Source organism: Girardinichthys multiradiatus, chromosome 5, assembly GCF_021462225.1.
Source record: "Girardinichthys multiradiatus isolate DD_20200921_A chromosome 5, DD_fGirMul_XY1, whole genome shotgun sequence".
NCBI classification, from domain to species: domain Eukaryota; kingdom Metazoa; phylum Chordata; class Actinopteri; order Cyprinodontiformes; family Goodeidae; genus Girardinichthys; species Girardinichthys multiradiatus.
The window spans coordinates 21,690,716-21,716,425 of NC_061798.1; the positions used below are offsets into that span (position 1 = coordinate 21,690,716).

The 25,710-nt window shown below is 38.6% G+C and overlaps 1 protein-coding gene across 2 annotated transcripts; it reads left to right on the top strand.

Moving 5' to 3' along the window:
• Positions 1–1,845: 1,845 nt before the first annotated feature.
• rasal3 (RAS protein activator like 3) lies at positions 1,846–24,875 on the top strand. 2 transcript variants are annotated; one of them, XM_047364370.1, is made up of 19 exons: positions 1,846–2,785; positions 8,532–8,674; positions 11,568–11,646; positions 12,724–12,791; positions 12,891–12,970; positions 13,635–13,755; positions 13,847–13,945; positions 14,023–14,697; positions 14,795–14,939; positions 16,257–16,401; positions 16,479–16,715; positions 16,810–17,011; positions 17,125–17,216; positions 17,298–17,411; positions 21,995–22,172; positions 22,300–22,407; positions 22,495–22,685; positions 22,822–22,906; positions 24,550–24,875. In XM_047364370.1, the coding sequence occupies exons 1-19, from the start codon at positions 2,161–2,163 to the stop codon at positions 24,658–24,660; spliced, it is 3,498 nt and encodes a 1,165-aa protein (XP_047220326.1). In that variant the 5' UTR covers positions 1,846–2,160; the 3' UTR covers positions 24,661–24,875. The 2 variants fall into 2 exon arrangements, with proteins under 2 accessions (XP_047220326.1, XP_047220327.1); XM_047364371.1 differs by lacking the exons at positions 1,846–2,785; positions 8,532–8,674; positions 11,568–11,646 and adding an exon at positions 11,770–12,112.
• Positions 24,876–25,710: the final 835 nt, after the last annotated feature.

Consider the following 25,710-nt stretch of genomic DNA (forward strand, 5'->3'; position numbering starts at 1 on the left):
CCTCCCAGTGGGACGTGCCTGGAACACCTCCCGAGGAAGGCGTCCAGGAGGCATCCGGTATAGATGCCCGAGCCACCTCAACTGGCTCCTCTCGATGTGGAGGAGCAGCGGCTCTACTCTGAGTCGCTCCCAGATGGCCGAGCTCCTCACCCTATCTCTAAGGGAAAGCCTGGCCACCCTATGGAGAAGCTCATCTTTCTTTTTTGCTCAAAATTATTTTAATAATATAAACACTGAATAACAAAACCACACTGAAAGCGTTGACCTAGACAAGAGTTAGAAAAAAAAGGTCGGCAGGAAATTTATATGAAATAATTTCTCAACAAACATAAACCTGTATAAAACCTGCTGCCAGTTTCACACCTGCATCCAGGACAGTTAAGACCCTACTTCTGACTGGTGTTAAATGCTGCCAAGCTGGATGCAGCAACATGATCCTGACACAGAGAAAACTAGACAGCCAAAACGTTATGAATCTGATCTCATCACAATGAAAAAAATCCAGAAATCCATCCATCATCTCTAGCTTCTTTGAGACTAGATCGTGGAAGTCACACGCTTAGGAGGGAACCCCAGACATCCCTCATTCCTGCAACACTCTTTGGATTCTAAGGCGTTTTTCAGGAGGGATAGCAGTTCCCTCCAGTGACTTCTGGTTTTGTTTCTCCTGTTCTTATGCAGCAGGAGAAACCCAACCATGAAGTCTGGTCGTTGTGCTGTTCTAGAACTTTCCCTTCTTTTTACTTTTGCTACCAATGATTGGGGCTTAAGCAGTCTGAAAAAACAGAAAACAAGTTGAGTAAAGTGATGTAGAGAAGGACAAATAAATGGCTGTCCAATTAATAAGACGACTTAGTTGCAGATATCCATCAAAAATGTTCTCATTCCCATTGATGAAATATATAGTTGTTTTTTTTATCAGCCTTTTAGTTCAAACTAGTTACTTCTAGAATTAATATTTAACCTATTAGTAATCATTTAGTGAATAATTAGGTACAGAAACAAAACCAAGCCACTGACATTCAAACATGAGATCCAACAACATAAAGGGGCCATTCTAAACGTAACTGAGATAAATGTTCACGTTAACAAAATGGGGTCAAAAATAAAACTTTTTTTAGCACAATGTATGCATGAACAGTGCTGTGTGTTCAGTTTTTAAAAAACTGCACAAAAGCTATGAAATAAGGCAAAGAGAAGTCCTAAAACTGTTAGTCTGAACTCCGGCCTGACCTCAGGCCCTGATAAGGTGCAGAAATACCCTGCAGGTGGGTACGAGCCGAAAGGAGAATGAGAGCAGGAAGTGGTTTTCTGACTCTGACAGAAAGATCTGACAGGAAACGTTGACTTGCTTTCACAGGAAACTGATCTTAACAGTTCACACCACGCCCACAGGTAGCCTTTGACAATTAGATACATGTGGATACCAGGGTTATTCTGATAGGTACTATCGAGGTCAGTCTGTATGTAAACCTTTCTGGAAGACATTTTCTTAAGTAGATTCTTTCATGTGGGAAATTTCTTGATAAAGATGTCATTAAGCTCAGGAGCCTGTTGGGTAAAAACATGTAAAGCCACATTTCTCACACTCCTGTGCGACAATGGACAACTCACAATCTGACAAACACATTACCTTGTGGGTAAAACTGTTAACTACCTTTAAGCCCTGTAGTAAACCACAATTTCAAAACAGCAACTAAAGTAAACAGTATTTTCATTTATCATAGTCAATGGAGATTTTTATTATATATTTTTTTTTATATAACATTAAAGCAGAACAAGAAGAGAAGGAGGGAAGTGTTTTGTTGAAACAAAGAGCAGGCAAAAATAGCAGGTTATTTTGTAAAATGGTGAAGTTCTCAGTGGCACTCAATGAGGAAGCAAACAAGCACGCAGCAGAGGAGTTTGGGTCCTGCAGCAGAGCAACCGCAGGCAGAGCAGCTCCTCATCTGTTGTTGTTGCCGGATTATGTTTTTTACGAGACAGGAAACGAGACAAGCACAGAGACTGAACCAAGGAGGACTTCTTTAACTGTGTTATCAGAAACATCTTCAACACAGCAGTAACTCAGAAAGGACACCAGAGAAACCTCTTATATGAAGGTAGTTAATGCAGTTTTAAATTGGACAGAAATTCAGCAGCAGGCAAGTCAAATTTTAAATGGGTACCAAGGAGAAAGATTCAGAACCTGCAGCTCAGCCACCATCAAAGGAGCAGGAATTACCAGAGAAGGAAAAGGACTCTCCAGTTGAGCATCCTCAAACATCTGAGACCACCGACCCTCTCAATACATACAAGTGGCATACTGGCTCCAGGGGAATGCTCAATGAGCAAAGAGAAGAAGGAGATGGTGCTGCAGCTTCTTCTACATCTACTATTGACAAGATTCAGAAGGCCTCCAGCAACAAATGGACCAAGATGCAAAATTGGCGCAAAGCTCTGAGCGAGGATCCCACAGACAAAAATTCAACCGGCGGGAAATGTGGAGAGGGACTTAAGGCTGAGAAAGGTGCAGGGATGACCAGAAAGAATCCGTTCAGAAGGGCCCTTTCAGAGCCTCCTGGATCTCTTTTTGCAGCTCTGACGCCTTCCTCCAGTTCTGCCAGCTCAGCTCAAGCAGCTTCATCCTCTACATCAGCTGCAGCAGAGGCTTCAGCGGGTTCCTCCAGTGACCCCTTGACAAAAGGAGGTGGAGGGGCAATCTTTAAAAAGTACCTGTTGAATGTGACAAAGAAGCTCAAGAGGCCTAAGCTGCAGAGCCGCCACAGCGAGCATTTACTTTCAGGTAACAACACATCTGAACCAAATGCATTGAAAGAAACACTATGTGATAACTTTATTATACAGTTTTAATGTTGAAGATCATCAAACTGCTGTAAATTATTTCATTGCATTGGAACTACGCATAAGTACACTTGGCTCTCATGTAGCAAAATGTTCACCACATGTGATCAAGCTATGATTTCCTGTGGCATTTCAGATGTTCTGGTGGCACAATGAGGTGGTACGTGACACCTGTTTTCACAGAACCATGTTATATTTTTATCTTACCACTGAGCTGACATCCTGAGAAGCCTAATAAAGGTGTGAGAAGGAACTTAAACAAACTTTACAGAAAAACAGTGGCTGCTACTATAACTGAAAACTAGCTGACTTTAGAAATGGAAGTCGTTAATTCAAAAATGATGCAAGCTGAGTACATTGTGAACTTACACTGATATGAATGAAGACAAAACTTTAAGAGAAAAAGTTGATATTTAAAGAAATAAATCCAGTGGTTTCTTTTAATAATGTTCGCTTTATTTTGTACAAAAAAAAGTGGAAGATTGAAAATATCTGAGAAATGAATTTGGTCGACCAGTGATCCATCAAGCAGAAATCAATACGCAGAAGTTAATACAAAATATGTAACTGAAAATGAGAAGCAAAAATGTGACAATTGCATTCACTTATACTGGCAGTTCCAGCATGAGCTCTTGGGGGAGCTGCTCATTGTGCACCCAACCCCTAAACCATCACACCCCCAACCCACAGGCCAGACCCTCAATCTCTATCTGAAAACACTGTCAACATAGAGTCAGATATAGAAAATCCAAAATAGTAATGATAATACCTGTATATATATATATATATATATATATATATATATAGTACTTTCAATCAAGTACATTGTCAAGAGTACAAATATAATAAAAAAGCAATGACACTTAAATTAAAGATAGAATTAATAAAAGCAACAATAAAATCGGAAAAATAACATTAGACATTGGAATAAAGATAAAAACAATAAAATCAAAATTTAAAATGATCAGTGCAAAGAAGAAAAGTCATCAAGTTGATGATAAATGCATAAACAAGACAGAAGTACTGACAGTTAAAAGGTATGTGCTGTATTAAACAAATGGATCTTTAATTTTGACTTAAAAACACTGAAAATCAAACCTATACAGATTGTGAGCTGTGCACACTCAGCAGAATATGCAGCTTTTATTTTGAAAACAAAACAGCTTTTATTTTGACAGTGACTGTTGTTTCTGGTCGGGTAGTTACAGGGGTTGGACAATGAAACTGAAACAGCTGTCATTTTAGTGTGGGAGGTTTCATGGCTAAATTGGACCAGCCTGGTAGCCAGTCTTCATTGATTGCACATTGCACCAGTAAGAGCAGAGTGTGAAGGTTCAATTAGCAGGGTAAGAGCACAGTTTTGCTCAAAATATTGAAATGCACACAACATTATGGGTGATATACCAGAGTTCAAAAGAGGACAAATTGTTGGTGCACGTCTTGCTGGCGCATCTGTGACCAAGACAGCAAGTCTTTGTGATGTATCAAGAGCCACGGTATCCAGGGTAATGTCAGCATACCACCAAGAAGGACGAACTACATCCAACAGGATTAACTGTGGACGCAAGACGAAGCTGTCTGAAAGGGATGTTCGGGTGCTAACCCGGATTGTATCCAAAAAACATAAAACCAAGGCTGCCCAAATCACGGCAGAATTAAGTGTGCACCTCAACTCTCCTGTTTCCACCAGAACTGTCCGTCAGGAGCTCCACAGGGTCAATATACACGGCGGCTGCTATAGCCAAACCTTTGGTCACTCATGCCAATGCCAAACGTCGGTTTCAATGGTGCAAGGAGCGCAAATCTTGGGCTGTGGACAATGTAAAACATGTATTGTTCTCTGATGAGTCCACCTTTACTGTTTTCCCCACATCCGGGAGAGTTACGGTGTGGAGAAGCCCCAAAGAAGCGTACCACCCAGACTGTTGCATGCCCAGAGTGAAGCATGGGGGTGGATTAGTGATGGTTTGGGCTGCCATATCATGGCATTCCCTTGGCCCAATACTTGTGCTAGATGGGCGCGTCACTGCCAAGGACTACCGAACCATTCTTGAGGACCATGTGCATCCAATGGTTCAAACAATGTATCCTGAAGGCGGTGCCATGTATCAGGATGACAATGCACCAATACACACAGCAAGAAAAATTGGTTTGATGAACATGGCCTGTACAGTCACCAGATCTAGATATTATTGAGCCACTTTGGGATGTTTTGGAGGAGCGAGTCAGGAAACGTTTTCCTCCACCAGTATCACGTAGTGACCTGGCCACTATCCTGCAAGAAGAATGGCTTAAAATCCCTCTGACCACTGTGCAGGACTTGTATATGTCATTCCCAAGACGAATTGATGCTGTATTGGCCGTAAAAGGAGGCCCTACACCATACTAATGAATTATTGTGGTCTAAAACCAGGTGTTTCAGTTTCATTGTCCATCCCCTGTACATTAGCACTCTTGTGTGTGCCAAAGGTGGTTGATAGTAGGAAGAGAAAGATTACCACAGAACATACAGCTTCAAACGACACATGGGGCTGTATAGTATCATTACTACAATAACAACTATTCCCAATACTGCAAAGAATTGCTGCTTGTAATTTCCAATTGTGATGAATTTACACTTTGCATACAAAATAAGACATTCTGCCTGTTGTATAGAGCCTAACTGTAGTGGTTACCTGCACCTGATACAAATGATGCACAAGATGCTGAGGATCATGTAGAACCCTGGAAATATTATTGTTTCCAGGGTTCTACAACAATGTCGCAGTCCAGTTTTCTGACATCCTGTGGCCCTACTTGAAAATATTTACTTACTGAAGCCAAAGGTAACGTAGCATTGTTGCTGTAGAAAAAATGCCATTCTTAGAAATTGCATCTTAAATTAAGACTGAACATGTAGTGCATTACAAGAACTTGCACATATTTAATTTTTCTGTTGTTTTTCTTATTTACAGTAAGATAATATGACATTTCTGTTGTCAGCATTGCATGTTGCTTTTTTATTTTCATTTGTAATTACTAATGGTGGAGGCTGATAAAAATTATACTTATAATTTAATATCAAATATATTATTGGTCAAATTAAGTTCAGCTAATGATCAGCATCAATCAGAATTGGGATTGCTTGTGAAAATGAACTGTCCACCCCTAGTCTATGTGAATATTTATAAGCCCGTTTAGATCATAAAGAATGGAGATTTCTGTTTTTGGATGGAATCAGAGCCTAAGCCTCTGTAGATAGATCTTTTCCCACCCCCCACCTAGGGGGTACTCTAACAGCAAGGGGTGAGGCAGGTGGAGATGGGTGGGGTTAGTTTGGGGCAGCTATTTGCTATAGACTCAAAATGCAAATAAGCAATAGAAAAACTTGCAATCCAAATGATCGTGCCACCCTCGACAAGATGCAACCCTTGGCGTTGAGCCACATCACCCATATCAAGAACCACTGTTGTTTACTAGATTGGTGTTTTTAAAATTAGTGATTATCTTTAATCAACATAAACATTTTAGGCAAGGCAGGTGACCTTAGAAAAATTTAAAGACCATGATATAAAATTAAGAATAATCATACATCACTGTGTTAACTTACACCTAAGTGAAAGTCATCAGGTATAATACTGTTTTGAACACATAACCTAGTAAATTAGTTTGAACTTTGCAAAGTTTATTTAGTCCACTTTCTTTTAAGTTGTATTTGGATTTATAAAACATTCAAAATTAAGACTAAACTGAAGCCTTTGGCCTGGTCTGATGGCCTCCAAGAGCAAATTAATTGTATTTTTTTAATCGGTCTCAAAGAATGACAAAGCAAAAGCCAATATCTGATAAAGAGTTGTGTGTAATTGCATAATGAGTTTAACAGAGCCAGGACTTTTCTCATTTGGTATACTTAGAGTACTCCAGATAACCAACAATAAAAGACACCAACGTAGAAACTTTATGTTCCTATGGACAACCCAGCACCTTCCTGTACTAACAGCTTTACGAACAAAAGCACTGTTGAGAAGGAATTCAGATATAAATGAGCACAGGTTTGCCATTAAGATAAAATAAAATCTTATTTTTCATGTCTATGAACATGATTTCACATGTTGTCCATGTATTCAGCTGCTGGATTTTAGGCAGAGAAATTTAAGGTCTTGTGTGTCAGTTATAGTGACCTCCGAAACAACGATCATATCAAGCAAGACTAAATTAACAATCAGTAAAATAAAAAAAAATAGCGCCATGCTAAGGCCCTTTGGACATAGATATCGGTAAGTGCTGAGCTCCCCATGAAAACGGCTCCTGGCTAGAGACAACCGGCCACGCCTCCAAATTGCACATTTGGTTGCTGGGAGACTTAGGGAAGTTGTGAAATATTCAGCCTGCTACTCAAATGACAAGTCAAGCTGTTAACTATAAGTCCTTGCATCGTGTTTAGTGATGAGAAGGGAGAAACAGGAAAACTGTGGGCAACACTCAAAGGCTTAACAAAATAATTTTATAATACTCACATCATAACTAATAAATAACATCTTTAGACCTTCTGTGTAATCAGCTCAGAGTGATCAGTAAAAAACAGATTTTGGGTTTTTGTGCATGTCTGCTTCTGACTGCACACTCCCGGGTATGAAAACAGAGCGCTGCACCAGGTTTAAATTATTACATGGCGCACTCTGCAGTACGCTGCATTTGTACAAAAATCCTCCCTAACCTCAAGTAATGTTGATTATAAAAACTGCCCCAGCAATTCAGAAACTGATGCTGGAGGTGCAGATCCTGCCATTTAAATAGGGAAATTCTGCAATTCAGGAAAAAGGTTGAAGCCTATCCAATCTAGATCCACCAGTTTCTCAAATAACACATATCCTCAGAGAGTAATTGGCCTCATTTCTCATAAATTCTCATTATCTGCTTATCGAGCTATGTCCTGCTCAGGGTCTTCTTTAATGAAACACAGTGCAATAGCTCAGATCTCAGTGTTTTTATAATGTGACCATGTAACATCTATAATTTATCATCCTTTTTGTTTTCGATTTATTGCTAACAAATTGACAATAAACACTTGACTAGACTTGATGTTGTGACGAAACATCCTTGTGCAAATGTGATACCTGTGTTGGTATCATTGTGAAAGGTTAAATATGCCGTTTTCAAAGAGTGCAGCATGGTTACTGTTTGTTTACCTTCACACTAAAATTAGGTCTGATGGTCCTAAAGATCCTGGAGAGTGTAGGGGTGACATCTTAATCTAGCGAAGAGAGGTTAACATAACAGTAGCTACATATTGGGGGTGGGGTAATGAACCCATAAATGTGATTGAATATAAATTGGTTATTGAGTGGCTGTCTGTATTTTCTTATTCTGCCTTTTTTTCTAAGTCTGCAAAAAATATGTTTTTACGAGTAAACGTGGAGACTCATTAAAATCAGACGCAAGTATGTGAACACTGAGCAAAACTACAAAGAAAAAACAGGATATGTGCAACTCTTGGAGTGTCCTGAAGACACAGATAGTATCAATAAATGGGAGTGGCCAAACACTGAGTGAGATCAGTGTCATCTCATTAGGCTGTAATTACCAGAACTGAAATATAAACAAGGGTCATCGTGTGCCCGAAACGATGGCGTAGATCATGCACATCACTTTCAGTTCTTCAGTAAAGCTGTAACGCCTTTGTGTGTGTACTCAAATTCCTCTTGCAGATTTGGAGGAGGTTGTACCGGCGCATGCTATAGCCTGTGAACCTGCAAGACAACTATGGGTTCCACCTCAGGAGGTCCCCTTATGGGACATCAACAACTGTGTCCTGGAAGATGGACAAATCCTCATTTCTCAAGAGGATGAGGTAACAAGTCTCACAGATATACAACCCGCATATAACCAGCTGTATCTAAAAAAATTCCAAACATCACTGAAAGAAAATGTATTAAAGTAATTTGCTTATATATATATATGTGTTCTATATAGGTTCATTACACACATAGTGATGCATTTCAAGCATATACAGTACAGACCAAACGTTTGGACACACCTTCTCATTCAAAGAGTTTCTTTATTTTCATGACTATGAATATTGTAGCTTCACACTGAAGGCATCAAAACTATGAATTAACACGTGTAATTATATACTGAACAAAAAAGTGTGAAACAACTGAAAATATGTCTTATATTCTAGGTTCTTCAAAGTAGCCACCATTTGCTTTGATTACTGCTCCACACACTCTTGGTATTCTGTTGATGAGCTTCAAGAGGTAGTCACCTGAAATGGTTTTCCAACAGTCTTGAAGGAGTTCCCAGAGATGCTTAGCACTTGTTGGCCCTTTTGCCTTCACTCTGCGGTCCAGCTCACCCCAAACCATCTCGATTGGGTTCAGGTCCGGTGACTGTGGAGGCCAGGTCATCTGGCGCAGCACCCCATCACTCTCCTTCTTGGTCAAATAACCCTTACACAGCCTGGAGGTGTGTTTGGGGTCATTGTTCTGTTGAAAAATAAATGATGGTCCAACTAAACGCAAACCGGATGGAATAGCATGCCGCTGCAAGATGCTGTGGTAGCCATGCTGGTTCAGTATGCCTTCAATTTTGAATAAATCCCTAACAGTGTCACCAGCAAAGCACCCCCACACCATCACACCTCCTCCTCCATACTTCACGGTGGGAACCAGGCATGTAGAGTCCATCCGTTCACCTCTTCAGCGCCGCACAAAGACACGGTGGTTGGAACCAAAGATCTCAAACTTGGACTCATCAGACTAAAGCCCAGATTTCCACTGGTCTAATGTCCATTCCTTTTGTTCTTTAGCCCAAACAAGTCTCTTCTGCTTGTTGCCTGTCCTCAGCAGTGGTTTCCTAGCAGTTATTTTACCACGAAGGCCTGATTCACACAGTCTCCTCTTAACAGTTGTTCTAGAGATGTGTCTGCTGCTAGAACTCTGTGTGGCATTGACCTGTTCTCTAATCTGAGCTGCTGTTAACCTGCGATTACTGAGGCTGGTGACTCGGATGAACTTATCGTCCACAGCAGAGGTGACTCTTGGTCTTCCTTTCCTGGGGCGGTCCTCATGTGAGCCAGTTTCTTTGTAGCGCTTGATGGTTTTTGCGACTGCACTTGGGGACACTTTCAAAGTTTTCCCAATTGTTCGGACTGACTGACCTTCATTTCTTAAAGTAATGATGGCCACTCGTTTTTCTTTACTTAGCTGCTTTTTTCTTGCCATAATACAAATTCTAACAGTCTATTCAGTAGGACTATCAGCTGTGTACTGTATCCACCTCCTGCACAACACAACTGATGGTCCCAACCCCATTTATAAGGCTTGAAATCCCACTTATTAAACCTGACAGGGAACACCTGTGAAGTGAAAACCATTTCAGGTGACTACCTCTTGAAGCTCATCAACAGAATGCCAAGAGTGTGCAGAGCAGTAATCAAAGCAAAAGGTGGCTACTTTGAAGAACCTAGAATATAAGACATATTTTCAGTTATTTCACACTTTTTTGTTCAGGATATAATTCCACATGTGTTAATTCATAGTTTTGATGCCTTCAGTGTGAAGCTACAATATTCATTGTCATGAAAATAAAGAAAACTCTTTGAATGAGAAGGTGTGTCCAAACCTTTGGTCTGTACTGTATTGTCATAAATTTTGATTATTATGGCTTTCATCTAGTGAAAACCCCAAATCCATTTTCTGTGAAAGCTATATTAGATGAGAACAATAAAAAAGATTTTCAATGAAGAAAAGTTATGATATAGTTATGTCTTGACCCTCATAATCAGGGCGAAGACATTTGAGTTGACTTAGTGCAGCAGACAGTCGTTGACACCCTCTACAAGGAAGCTAAACCACAAAACGTCATTGTTAAAGAAGCTTGAGAACTCACATAATACTATATGCAGGAAGATTAATGAAAAGCTGAGTGGAAGGAAGAAGTGTAGTAGAAAAAGTTACACCATGATGGATGTTACCCAAGTATAGAAACAGAACGTCCTGGATACTTTTGTGTAAGATGCCCTTTTATTTTAGTCTTTTTTAAATTTGTCTTGTTATTGGTCTTATTTAATATTCAAATATTCCAAGAAACTACATTTTGGGTTTTCATTTACTATAATCCATAATCAGTAAAGTTAACAGAAATGAATACTTACAATATCACTCAATGTGTAATTAATTTATATAAGTATTTTATATATTATATGCACTACCGGTCAAACGTTTTAAATTCATTTTCTCACTTATTGGGTCTCTTTATTTTCATGATTATTTACATTGTAGAATCTCACCAAAGGCAACAAAACTATGAATGAATGCACATGGAATTATATAGGAAACAAAAAGTGTAAAATCAATATTTCTATATTGTAGATTCCTCCAAATAGCCACCCTTAGCTTTGATGACTGCTTGGCTCTCTTAACATTCTCTCCCTGAGCTTCATGAGGTGGTCACCTGAAATGGTTTTCCAAAGAGTCCTGAAAGAACTTCCAAGACGTTCATTCAGAGACGGCCAAAGTTTAATATTTCAGTGATCACAGCAAAGGGCGGCTACTTTAAAGAATCTAAAATATAAAACATATTTAAAGTTCTTTTACAGCTTTTTGAGAAAGAGGAGCTAAAACATTTGACCGACTTTTGAAATTCAAAATTGTTCAGCCGTGCCTGCACACCATTACACATCCATTCTAAAAGAGCAATAGAAAATGTATAAGTCCTCTTTACAATGTCAGTTTCTTTCTCAGCCAATGACTTGGATCCGAAACCGTGTCAGCAGCTGCTTGTCCAACCTCAGCGTGCAGAACTTCGCTGAAATGGATGCAGGTCAATACACACAAATGAGAAATAAAGTGAGACTCAAATGTACCAAAGCTGGAAAAGCATCTCTTTCTGACATCAGACCTGTGATTCTGCATAAAGTCACACAGGAAATAGCTGAATGTTTATCATAAGGGTGACTGTCAAATTGCTTCCTCTATGTGTTCTTGAGGAAGATAGAATCGAGGCTGGTTGCTCTAGCAGTCCAATGAAAAGACGTAGAGAAAGAGAAGAAAAGGGAAGGATAAAGAAGCACCTTGTTTGCATTCATTTCAAGTATTAAGAGAAATTCAGAAGCTGCATTTTTGAGGTTCCTATCTTGCATCGGTTCTGCTGGTGAGCTCTGTCAGGAGCAGCATATCTGAACATAGGAAGGAAATGTTAAAGACACAGCTTCTGAAGTAACACTGCGAAACGCCATTGGAATAAATGATGGGATTTAGACGCTGGATTGTTTGTGGTGGGGCTTTGGGTAAGCAAAAAGGAAAGTCTTTCATAGCGCTCTACATCTTAAATTAACTCAATTTCTTTGTGGAAAAACATTATACGTTTTCCTCAGAACTTTTTGCATTTTGAGGAAATTTCTCTAGAAATACGAAGAAGAGGAAATCGTGTAGATAACTTTTTTCAAGATTTTAATTTGCACAAAGAAATTCACAAAATCTCTGTTAGTCAAGTTTATATGTTTGACTATGATTTCTGTAGCTAGCAGCCTCCAGCTAAAAACCACATCCTGCTCATTATTTGAAGCTTTGGCAGATTATTTCTTCTGTAAACAAATATGTTCTCTCTGAGCAAAACCACAATACTGAAATTTTCTTGGAAAATGTGGCAAAGACTGGGTTTAAAAGTGGAAAATGTCAATTTTAGTTTCTTAATTTTAGTCTTTCAAATATTAGCAAATGTTTTTCCTTGACTAGTTAAAAATGTCCTAAGTGAAAAATGTCAGGATTAAGAAATCCTTGGGGGAAAAAATTTACTTTTTACCTCAAGCATATTTTTCACAAACATTACAACAGATTTAATGACAGTTTGGTCTTTACTGGCCCTTCTCATTATAACACTTTTCATCTCGACCCTCAGAATGCAGCCCTGACAACATTGGCCTTCCAGGCGGTCCTCGGCCAACAACCCAGAATGGTGGTGTGCGGGTGAGTGCGCATCAGATAACCTGTGTGTCAACACTGCATTTCCTCTTGATGAAATACATGATTGCACTTATTCACTCAGCATAACATCTTCACCATTAGGCACTGATCAAACGCCGCCTGGATAAGGCCAAAAGGAACAGTGCCACCCAACTGAACCCAGGTTTAAACAAACTAAGCAGGTAAAACACACTCTTATGTTTCTAAAGTAAAAGATTATTCATTTTCTCATGTTTGCATGTAGAAAATAAATCTACATTTGCTTATTTCCTTTTTTTGGGGTTATCTGCCACCATCTTAATTAGCTTTTATCGAGCTGATTCTATAGCATGAAACAAAAAACAGCTGACGATGGCAATTAACTAATGCATTTCAGAAAGAAAATAGACAATGATGGGTGGATTGATGGATTTAAAAAAATTTATTATCTAACATCTTTTTATTGTTTTTCTATTTTTATAGACTTAGGCAAAAACGAACAAAAAAAAAAAACAATGCTAAATTAAAATTCACTTACTATGCAGACTATTACCTCTTTTTGCTATTTTGCTCTTAAACATAACACAGCATAAAACAAGTTGATATTAGGTGATTAATGCTTTGGGTACCTAGCCTGCAGCCAGATGCTTTACAGTCATGCTTCTTATAGCTTGATAACTGTAGCTTTAAATTCACATTCTCATTGTGAAAGCACTTTAAACCATTGAAAAGATGTGGTGTTTAACTTAAAACCGCGAAACACTGGTACTGGTAAACAGCGCATACCCTAGTTTGGGTTTGCTTGCACAGGTTGTACCATGCTTTCTGCTTGTTCACGGTTTTTCTTCTGTTGTTTGTAACTTAAAGGCAATATGGTTCCCGTGAGTCTGTATCAGTTCCAGTGGGGAGTCTGGATCTGAGCGCTGACACCAGTACTGTCATCAGACCGGTCCACAGTTCCATTTTAGGGGAAAAGTACTGCTTTGAGGTAAACTTTGACTTGGGTTCTACAAGTTGGATGTGCTGGTTCTACTTCTCAGTAACTCTGGCACAGTCCTGATGGATTTATTGTGCTGTAGGTGATAAGTTCTGAAAATACCCACTGCTTTGGCTGCTCCTCGGCTGCTGAACGGGACCGCTGGATTGAAGACCTCAGACGTGCTGCTCAGCCCAATAAGGTGAGTTATTTTTCATGTGTAAAAATACGTCACACAACATCTAAATCCAATGTAAAACACTCACCTAATCTTCACAGGATAACATCGAGCGCACTGAGAATTCCTTGAGTCTGTGGGTTAACGAAGCAAAGGATCTTCCACCCAAACGACGTTACTACTGTGAAGTTCACCTAGATGGAACCTTGTTTGCCCGCACAAGCAGCAGAGCTGTTGGCAAACCAACTAATCGCTCCAGCATGGCCGGGGACAATGCCTCCGGGTCTTCAGGAGGCCTGGGGACTGGTGGGGGGGTGGCTGGAGGCTGTCAATTATTTTGGGGGGAGTTCTTTGAGCTTGACAACCTTCCCTCTTTCTCCCAAATCACCCTGCACCTCTTCCGCGAGGAAGACTCCAAGAAGAAGCGCCACTCCCGAGATGAGTCCAGCCTGCATCCGCTGGGCAGTGTGACCATACCTATGGCAGATATCCAAGGGAGGACCTATCAGGAGAAGTGGTATCCCATCACATCTTTCAAGGCTTCGGCCTCAGCTGGGAACAAGGAGGTGTTGTGTCCACAAGCTTCTTTGCGCATCAGGGCCCGGTTCCAGAACCTGAAAGTGCTGCCGATGGAAAAATACAAAGAGTTTGCAGAGTATGTGACAGTGAATTATTTAGAAATGTGTGGAAACCTGGAACCGCTCCTCAACGTGAAAGAGAAAGAGGAGCTGGCAGGAGCTCTGGTCCACGTACTCCAGAGTATCGGCAAAGCCAAGGTTGAGAAGATGTGTGCACACATGAACACAACTTAAGCATAATGTTGTTTTAAAAATGTAATACTCATCCATATGGGGTTTTACTTGTTTTTTCCAGGAATTCCTAATTGATTTGGGTGCAGCAGAGGTGGAACGACTCGGTGAGAAGGAAGCATTGATCTTTAGAGAAAACACACTGGCCACAAAAGCCATAGATGAATATATGAAGCTGGTTGGCCAGAAGTACCTCATTGACACACTAGGTAGGTAATGGTTAATGGTGACCGTGGCATCTTCTAGAGATGCTCCAATCCAGAATTCGTGGTCTCCGATTCTGATATTTGAATTGAAATATCTGCTGATACCGATTAATTCAGATCCAGGTTTTATTCAAACATTTGCTGTTTTTTTTACATAACATTGTGAAGATTAATATACAAAAAACACACATGCACTGTCAATTGAACTGCTGCAATTTCTGTATATACCTTCAGTTGTATCAATATTAATGTGGTTGATATGTATATAATAAGCCTCAGAATGATCCTTTAATGCCTGTATTAACATCAGGCTACAGAGCTGCTAAATCTTTTTACAGAATGCTGAGAACAAAACAGTACTTTAAAAAAGCCTGCTACTTTACTGGTTTGTATATGTTGCTTAAAATGATCCCACCATCAGAACTTTTCTGCCATGAACGATCATTAAACAATCTTGAGCAGAACCGTAAGCATGTCTACATGAAAGATGAGGGAAAAAAACACACCAAACAGCTCAATTAAATACTTGTCTCCTTTTTTAGGCAAATAAAGCTGACAACACATGATGGTGACATTTTTACCAACTTTTACTACTGAGTACTACAGCATCTTTAGCGTCACTAGCTGTAGCGCCAGCCTCTCCATGTAATTTCCAGATCATAAATATTCATACCTTAAGTCAAAGACTTCCAGCATGATGTCAACATTTCCAAACCCCTAAGGCCCCATGACAGGTAGTGCTTAGATGTTTAAAAAATAAACAAAATAAATGAAGCAGATCTTTGTAATTCCAGTTAGCTTGTCGGCTATCTGTTGGAGCTTATTGTTTCTCTTCTGTAGAGCTCTGCTATGGCGCTTTCTCTACAATTATTATTTTACCAATTTGAGATCACTACCACCACTCGAAATGTTTGCAGAAACCACATGAACATTTCTTTTTGTATATCTCTAAAGAAGAAGCTGACTGTCCACTCACATGTTTGAACATTAAGTGACCTCTAGCCAACTCTAAAGAAATACATTTATTTATATACAGAGTATAAGATTCTTAACTATTGTTCAGCATGCAAAGATGTTTTACCCAAAACTTAAAAACTTAAAATAAAATTAAACCAAATAGGACCTCCAGCACTACAAGACCTTGTTGTCTGGATCGGTGGACGGATTGCTGGCCACAGCCTAATATCATCAGGGAATTATGTTACTGTCGGGTCTGATACCAATACTGGATCAGATTAGCTCCATCTCTAATTTCGTCTAACGTGCAGTATTTGAAATGTTTTAAATACTATCTGCTTTCGGGTTTTTTTTTTAATGAAGGGGACTTTATCCACCGGCTTTACGCCTCAGTGGAGAACTCTGAAGTTGACCCACTCAAATGCCCTGGCAGTGAGCTGTCCAGCAACCAGCAGCACTTGAGGGAAACCTGTGAAGATGTGGTGCAGAAGATTATTGAGATACACGGGTGAGACATCATGGTGAAAAAGAAACATTACAAAATAGCTTGAAGGTGCTGATTAAGCATATCTTTCCCTTTTGCAGACCTTTTCCTGAAGAATTAAACAAGATCTTCTCCAACTGGATGGAGCTTTGTGAAGACCAGGGGAAAGCAGAAATTGGGCAGCGTCTGATCTCTGCCTCCCTCTTCCTTCGCTTCTTATGTCCTGCTATTCTGAGTCCTTCTCTTTTTGGCCTGACACAATCATATCCGGAGCCGAACACCCTGCGGACCCTCACCTTAACTGCCAAAGTCATCCAGAATCTGGCCAACTTCACCTTGTGAGTAGCATTTAGTCATCTCAGATCACACTGACAAACTACATGAATGAGAGTTGAAAGGTTTAGGCAAATCAAATGTTTTGTGTGGATTTAGGTTTGGAGAGAAGGAGGAGTACATGCTGTTCATGAATGAGTTCCTGCAGCAGCACTGGGACGGAATGAGGTGTTTTCTGCAAACAGTGTCCAGTCAAGACACTGAAATCCCAATGACGTCCTTTGATGGTTATGTAGATTTGCCCCTGCGTCTGGCCGTGCTACATGGCCTCCTGGTGGACATTATCTATAAGAAGGAGCAGGTGGGACAGAAAATGACTTCAGTTTGGTTTCCATTCTTCACAATGAGAAAACTACACTTTTATCTGCATCAGATGTTTTGATATCAGACTAACTTCCTGCTTTTCTTTCTCAGGACACAATTGATAAATTGCATCCTCTGCCTTCAATCCTGAACCAGATAAGTGAATCACTTGGTCCTAAAGCACCTCGGATCATTGTGAACAGGTCAGTTAGAGAGAAATTGTGCTGTATCACACGCTTTATGCTGCTATTTTACGTTTGTTTTAACCAGTCGCTTCTTTGCAGCCATACAGAACATTCCAAACCAATGTATGTTCCTCCTAAAGACTTGAAAAAGTACAGTCCTCTTCAGTCTTCTCTCCAGAGGCTGCCTGTGGACTCCAAAGCCATGCGAGACAGGTACCATACAACATGTGTACTTACTTAATAATTCACAATTGATATGGATCATCTGAAATTCATGAACTCTCTGTAAAGAAAAGAAGAAAATTACATATCAGGAAACATTATTCCTAGTCTGTTTTTAAAAATTCTTAATCGTCTAATTTATGTTTATGTGACAGGAATGTATTCACCAAACACTTGTTTCCAAGGCAAACAAGTGTTTAATAAAATAAAATAAAAAATGTTTCTTTGTTTGTTAGATTGATTTCATCAGTAATAAGTAGACTTTAGTTTCCTGATGTTATCTATTTCTTCTCTGCAGTCACGCTACAAGTGACTAAAGAGATTTAGTAGTTTAAAATATTGATGAACCAGTACATTGGTGCACCTAATCCAATAAAAGTTTAAATTGACATTAAAAAACTAGGGCTTAGAAAAAATAAGTCACACTAATATAAAATCAAACTGATAAATAAACATTCCGATCTAAACTATTGTTTGCCTGTTTTTCAAGAATAAAAGTGCAACTAAAAAATATTCATGAGTTTTTAATTAGCCAGTTTCCATTTGCATCAGCCTGTAGTTTGTTAATTAATTAATTAATTCAGTCATTTTAAATGTGCTCCTAGGTCACATTTATTATACCATCCGAAGCTTTTTATCATTTATTGGGCGGCTTCTGTGCTGGAGTTGCTGAGAATGCGTCTGTAGGACAGAGTTAGGTATTCCTAAGTGCCAGGATTCATTTCTGGTTTTATTCAGATATTTTTTTTAAAAGAACAGAGCCCATTAGCAACATGCTGTGCAGAGTTTTTCTTAGTATTAATACTGATTGATTAGACAAAATGTCTATTTATTGTGGAGTTTGCATCATTTTACAGTTTTGGTCGTTTCGTACCCAACTTTCTTTTATATAAAAACAAGCCATCTGCCAAGAAACAGTTCTTACCAACTAGAGCTTTATAGTATCAGGAAAATGTGTAATTGCGATAATATTGTTGAGGTTTAGCATCTTAGACACTAAAAACATCCATCAAGCGTGGGCAGAGAAGGTACAGCCAACAGGCCATATATTTTGTTGGCACACAGAATTTGCATGCGTTGCAGCTGAAATATGATATCCTACCAAATATAGCATCTTAGCCGTGCTTTGCTATTTTGCACAAATGGATATTGCAATGATGATTCTAAATTGTTTGTTTTTGCAGTAGTTTATTGCTATTTCGAGCACGAAAAATATGTCAGTGCATACCTGCTTTGACAATTAATAACTGAAAGTAATTTTCTATAATCTGCACATAGTCCACAGTTAAAATGTTGTAATGTGACTGCAATAACATTTCCTTCCAGCAGGGGATGGCTCTGAGTTATTTTGCTTTGATCAGTGCATAATTTTACATATTTTATTTGAATCAAATGGCAAAAAAGTGGATCAAAAATAAATGGAAATAAGGTGGGACGTAAAATCTTTAACATACAATTAAATTCAATTATATGTGAGATTTTAGCACTTTGATGATTATTCATCACCCTTATTCAACACACTGCTTAAATAAGATATATGCTATGATTAGGTGCATGGGTATGAAATGGTTTACCTACTGGTGGGAAATGGTAGGTAGGAATGGACAATGTTTGGGTACAATTTGGGGGGACAAACTGGTGAAGGGATGAACTGACCTGGAGCTGTGAGTGTTGCGTAGTTGGTTTTAAAACAGAATTAGGAATGTCTTATTTTTATATTTGCCTCATTCAGCTGTCTTTTCTGCTGGTAAATAGTTTTTGGCTCTAGCAGGATATCACCGAAATGTAGAGGTGAAAAGATGTCAGCTCCTAGGCTCCTAGATATCTTCTTTTCAGACATAGACCAGTTCAAAGGCAACACTTATTTAACCAAAATGTTTGGAGCTCTTCTTAACTTCTATACAGCATGACTGAGCAAAACATCACCGAACTAATGGAGAAAAAAAAGCCTATAGAATGTAACAAAACTTATGGCAGTTTTGCTCATTTACTCTTAAATGTTGAGCCTAAACTCTGAGTTTTAATGTTATAAATTGTAGTTTTGTTTTTACAAGCCTTGATTATCCCTATAAATATGCTGAATCATGTTTAAAGCAGCTTTGGTTAAAACATTTATTCAAAGTTATCCAAAAAGGTGACACAGTGGGGCATAGGCTGGTACTGTTTCCTCACCACAAGAAGGTCTTGGGTTAAAGTCCTGGCAGAGGTCAGGGTCTTTCTTTGTGACTAATGATGACATTGGTAGATTTATTTTTACTCAATGAATCTGCATTGTATTCACTAAATAAACACGGGCTTTATAATCACCTAATCTTTGTAAAGCCACATAAAATGAAATTTACTACAAACCTGATATATATAGTAGTCAACAGCTGTGACAACTAAATATAGTGAATGTAGTCAATTTCAAATAGCCCTTTTTTTAAATGTTATCACATTTTTTCCATTGCTTTTTTTTTTAGAACCACCAAGAAACTCCAAAAGATGACAATCGGACATGAATAAAAAGTATTTTTGCAGGATATGATTCCAAAGAGCTATAGAAAAGATGCAAAAGATTCAGGCTTGTAAAGTATCATAAAAAAGCAAACCCCAGATCAATAAGTGCAATATCAATAGGCTAAAAACAATGCAAACAGACCAAAAAGAAAGAGATTATCTCACAATTATAGTATATCGCAGCTTTTTTCAAATAGCCTTGAACAGCACAAAAAAAACGCTGAACTTTCTGGATACGCCCTGCATTTAGCTCCAGAGCACAGTTCATAAATAGTTCATCTTGAGATTACAAAGAGTTAGTCTCCAAATATCTCTGTGGGAGTTTGAACACTATTTGGCATAAGATTACAGATCCATTCCAAGTCTGTTTTTACACTGTTATTAAGTGGAATTAAGAGGATGAAGGTATTTCTTCAATGTTTGTATTTTTTCAGTTTAAAGAGACTTAAAATGTAACATTTTCTACTGACCTGTCACGTTTAAATGTTTCAGATTGTTATACAAAAATAACCTGAGTAAATACTGTTGTGGAATTTTCTTATCAAAGTGGGTAGAAGTTGACTCATAACAAGAGAAAATCCGGACTTTGTCTCAATAAGTTTTATTCAAAGGCATTCAGCATTTGAAGACCCTGTCACTGTGGTTAGTCAGTGAAACAGAGCCCCGATCAACATTTACACACAGTATTTATACCAGAACATGACAGTGTTATCTCAACTTCAAAGAGTGTGTGTTACGACCCCGGACCCTTCTCGGGTTCAGAGGTGACTAGGTTACCTAGGAACAACCATCTACTCTCCCTGAGGCATCACCCTAACAAATGCCCTTAACCATTAAACTTCTGATAATGGCTTTTACAGCTTCCTCCTCTAACACAGATGTTCACTGGAGTGAGGTAAACCAAAGGTCATACACTGTGGAATGCTTACTGCAAGAATTTCCATCACAATACAAAAATAGGTTTTCCTTCATTAAAGGTAAACAGCTATCCAAACTGGCTCTGTGTGAAAAAGTAATTGCCCCCTAAACATAACTGGTTATGCCATCCTTTGCAGTCATCAGTTTTTTTAATTCAACCACAGGGTTAGAGGGTTTTTGAGCATGAATAGCTTATTTCAGGCCATACTAAAGCCTCTCAATCTGATTTAAAATCAGACTTTGAGTAGGCCAATCCAAAACCTCTATTTATTCTATTTATCTATCTATTTATCTCCTCGGCCCACCCAGTATTTTTCCAAAAATTTTGGATATTGTCAAGATATTTTTAGGCAAATGTGAGACTGGGCTTTGTTTTGGTCAGTTGTGCTCCTGTGGATTGCTGGTCAGCCTCTTTATAGTTTATTGCTATAAACACTGACTTTAAGACAAATGTGACCTGCAGTGATTTAGATGTTGTTCTGGGTTCTTTTGTGACCTCCTGGAAAAGTCGTTGATGAGCTCTTGGAGTAATTTTGGTAGGGAGACCACTCCTCTGAAAGTTCACCACTGTTCCATGTATTCTTTGTTTGTACTTGTTTCAAAGGCTTAGAAATTGCTCTGTAACCATTTCTAGACTTTTCTTTTCTTGAATTTAGGTTAGGGCAAGATTTGTTGCTTTTTGAGATCTTTTTCCTACTTCATGTTGTGAGACAGGTTCTGATTCACTCATTTCTTCATATTCTACAGGTTTGGTCTGGTAGTAATGAACAATGGGTGCTGCTAGTAAAACTGAACAAAAACTGTGGTTGATCACAGTTTTCTTTTTTAATATTTAACAATCGGGGCTATTATATTTTCACATAGGGTCGGGTTGTTTTTGATAGCTTTTTTCCCTTAAAAATTAAATCATTATTTGAAAGCTGGATTTTATATTTATTTATGCCATCTTTCACTAAAATTTGCTTGATGGTCTAATCTCTGAGGGGGCAAATAGTTTATCACTGCACTTTATTCTATACTTTACCTTTGTTAAGCAGTGCTTTATTATAACATCATAACAGAAGACTGTATTAAAGAAATATTTCAGCTGAGTGGATGGTTATTCGCTCAGTAATGAATAAACTGCTTCCATAAACACTGATCTGTTTATTTTGCAGACCTCGCAGGAGCATGAGAGAGAGGAAACCAGTGGCCAGAACTCAGAGTGCTCCACACAGACGTCCGGGTCACAGCAAACAAGCCCTGAAGAGGCAGACAAGTTCGGAAGCTCTGCCGACATCTGACCATGAGCAAGAGATGGAGGCCAACCAGCCTGTTATCACCCCACCAAATACCGTGAGTACAGACAGGCCTCAGCATGCACTGACAATCAGTAAACCTATTCTTTTTTACATTTTCTAGAGATACATCTTTTGTTCTGTCAGTAAAACAACTCCAACAGTCTCCTGTCTCCCTTGTTCAGAGTGTAAGCATCAAGCGTCCACCTGCACCAGTTCCATGGATCGTCAACCCAAACAGGGACTCGGGTGAGATGGAAGCTGAGAACGAGCAGTTCAGTTTACTGGACCGGGTAGGTTTAAACCAGCCAACCAAAAAAACTGATTTTACACTGGGCTTGAATTTCAGACATTTACATAAAAGTTTGATTCCCATCCAGCATGCCCAGGAGCTGTCCGAGCTCCGTCTGGGGATAGAGCAGGTGACGGAGCGGGAGCTGGACATGGCCAAGCGTCTCGAGGACTTCATCATCCAAAGTCAGGACCAGAATGCAATGCTGCAAGTTGAGGTGAATGAGCTGAGGAACATGCTGGTGGTGCGAGAGGAACAGCTCGCCAGTGCCACCTTCAGGTGAGATTGTAAAGAATATTTTTGGTGTCTGTTGAAGCAATATCTTACATCAGGTTGCTAAGACAACTTCCCCACATTTCTCTAAACTCATCGTATTGTATGTTGTGGTGTTTTATTCACTCTGTGTTTTTTCCAGGTTGGGAGTGATTGAAGAGGAAAGGGAAGAAGATGAGAGGAAACTTAGTGTTGCACTTGCAGCAGCCGATAGAATGAATGTGTTGGTAAGGACAACAGAGAGTCAAATATCAACCAGGGATAAACAGATTTAATTAATACTACTGCAGCCAATGGGCCACTTCAAATGATTTTAGTGAAACTGGCTCCCTGCACAAGAGGTTTGTAGCTAGTTTAACAAGTTTACTTTGTTTAGAGCTGAAAGGACTTTAATGTGAACATACAGTGGCTGCAATTTCTTTTTTATTAATCTGTCTACAAATTGTTTTGGATTAATATTTTAACTACCTATTTATTCTAAAAAAAAAAAAGACTTTATTTTATTCTGCTTTCATATTTATTGCATACCACAAAACAAATTGCTAACAAAGATTTGCACCTAATAATGTCATATAAAGTAATATCATTATATTATAGCTTAAAAAAAAACTTGACTTTTCAGAATGTTAAATTTGATGAGGATCAACCAGGAATAAATTAAAACAGATACCCTTAATTTAAACTGTAATGAAGGAACCTGTTGTGTTACTTCGGATTTGTAGTTTTGTATAAATCTTGAGATGACATTTGTTGTGAGTAAGCATTATATAAAGAAACTGAATTTAATTGTATGAACTATGCTATTCAATATTTATAGGTTTGTATTTGATTTTTTTTAGATATTAAGATTATTAAAATTACATTTGATATAAATTAAAATGGATTAAAATGGGCTGAAGTCAAATTTATTTAGTCGGCAGCATCTGACCCTAAGTCTGAGCATGAACACATGTAAATGCAGCGTTAATCAGTCAAATATGATGTAGACTTAGGTGATGTCGCCAGTGTTAGGAAGCTTTTTTTTGGGAGGGTAGATTTTCTTTTCTTGAATAAATAATGCTTCAACAACTTAGCAAAACAAATTAATTTGACCATGGCATATTGTTCTATGGGTGGCAAACTATATTTAAAGAAAGTTTGGTTTATTTAAAAAAGAAATCTGGTAAGAAGCTAATAAAGGACTTCTGGGCTTTTTGATGTTTAACATTTAGGTGCCATGGAGGAAGGAAAACAGTGGTGATTTTAGAGACGTAATGTTTGCTCTCAATGCAAACGATAAGAGTTTTAAAGCAATTACCAAAACATTTTAAGACAACCATTGTACAGCGAGATATTTTCTTAAGTGAGTAAAAATATTTAAGACAGTTGCCATTGTTCCCAAGAGTGGTTGGGGTGCTTGTTCTTATGTTCACATTTAAGTACAGTCAGTTAAAGACTGAACAGGTTTGACCTGTTTGGAAGCGCTGTCAAAAATAAACCACTTCTCTCTAACAAGGAAATGACAGCGCCGGCAAAGCTGAATCAGATGGGAGGAGTTAAAGATAGGCATGTGCAGCACAGGGATATTTGGTCCGAATGCACAGCAATGTGTTTGATGAAAATGAAGCAGCCCATCAGTACAAAGACCTGATACCAGTTGTCAAGCATGGTGGTGGAGGGGTAAAGATATGGGCTTGTTCTGGATCCCAGAAGGAATTCGGTTTAAAACCAAAGTTATAAAAATCGAAGTTTAAATTATATTTAGATCATTATAAAAAATAAATAAGATGTGAGCATTTTAAAACCCAATTGACAGCAAGAGGCAGCCGCTCAATATTTAGCACAACTTTAAATGATCACACATTAATCGCTGCTTTCATTTTGTTCTCAGGAGGAACAGTTTGCAGGCCTGATGAAGGACCTGAAGCAGCTCAACGAGGCCTACAGCAGCAGCCAGAACAAGATACAGCAACCCGAAAAACCCCACATCAACAGCACCTGAGCCTGGACAGAGACAGAAAATCCATACTTTTCATTTTGTATAAATGTCTGTGCTGAGCTCAATAGACCTTTAAGGTTTATCCGCATTTCTGCTTGTTTTGTATCGAAATCTCAAATGTGTTTAACTTGTAAACCTTTCTAATAATTAAAGAAACTACAAAGTGTCTCATCTGTCAATTTTAAATCTAATTATTACAATAAAATAAATGTAACTGACACATTTTGTTTTGTTTTATAATTAATTTTTAAGTTCCTAAAGGTGATTCATGACTTCCTGTTTCCCCTCTGGTTTTCCTGGGTTATAAATATGTGACACAGAATCTCTTTTCTCTTCAAAATGGGAAAGACAAGAGTAGAATAATAATAGAAGGCAAGTGTGTGTTGCTCTTCAAAAGTCAAGGAATGGTAACAAGAAAATAGATAGACTAGCAACAATTGTGGAGGGTGGTGATGGAAATTATGTCCTAATGCAGTACTTGCTAAATTTGTAACATGTTTTTTGGAAATATAAAAGAGGCAGAGATTTGCAGCGGTGAATATGAACCAAGATTTCCAATAAACCAATAAAATAGGGACAAAAATCCTGAAAAAGGTGTTATCCATTTTCCTGCGCTCATATGTTAACAAAAAAATATGCTTCTACACTCCACCCCAACTCTACTTAAACTGTAATAACTGCTCAGCTGAAAGTTGCCACCAAATGAAATTCTGTTTAGGGCCTGATGCAATCTTGGTCCTGTCCTGAGCAAACACAAAGTAACAATTAAGACTTGCTTTTTGTTGTAAAATAGGTTGTGACTTCAGTGATGTCCCACACAGGAATGTAGGGATTAGTGTAGCCAACTTATTCACTATATTCAACTAGTATTCAGATCCTGCCTGCGACTAATTTTCAAAAAGTCAACAACAAAATAGAGCAACTTTTTCATGAGTAATTGGAAACGATTCAAAGGGTCCCTTCTTTGTTCCACAGCACTCACAGGAGTCCCATTCCTCACTCAGAAGTCCCTCCCAGCTGCACTCATGTTTGCTTAGCCAAACTGCAAATGAA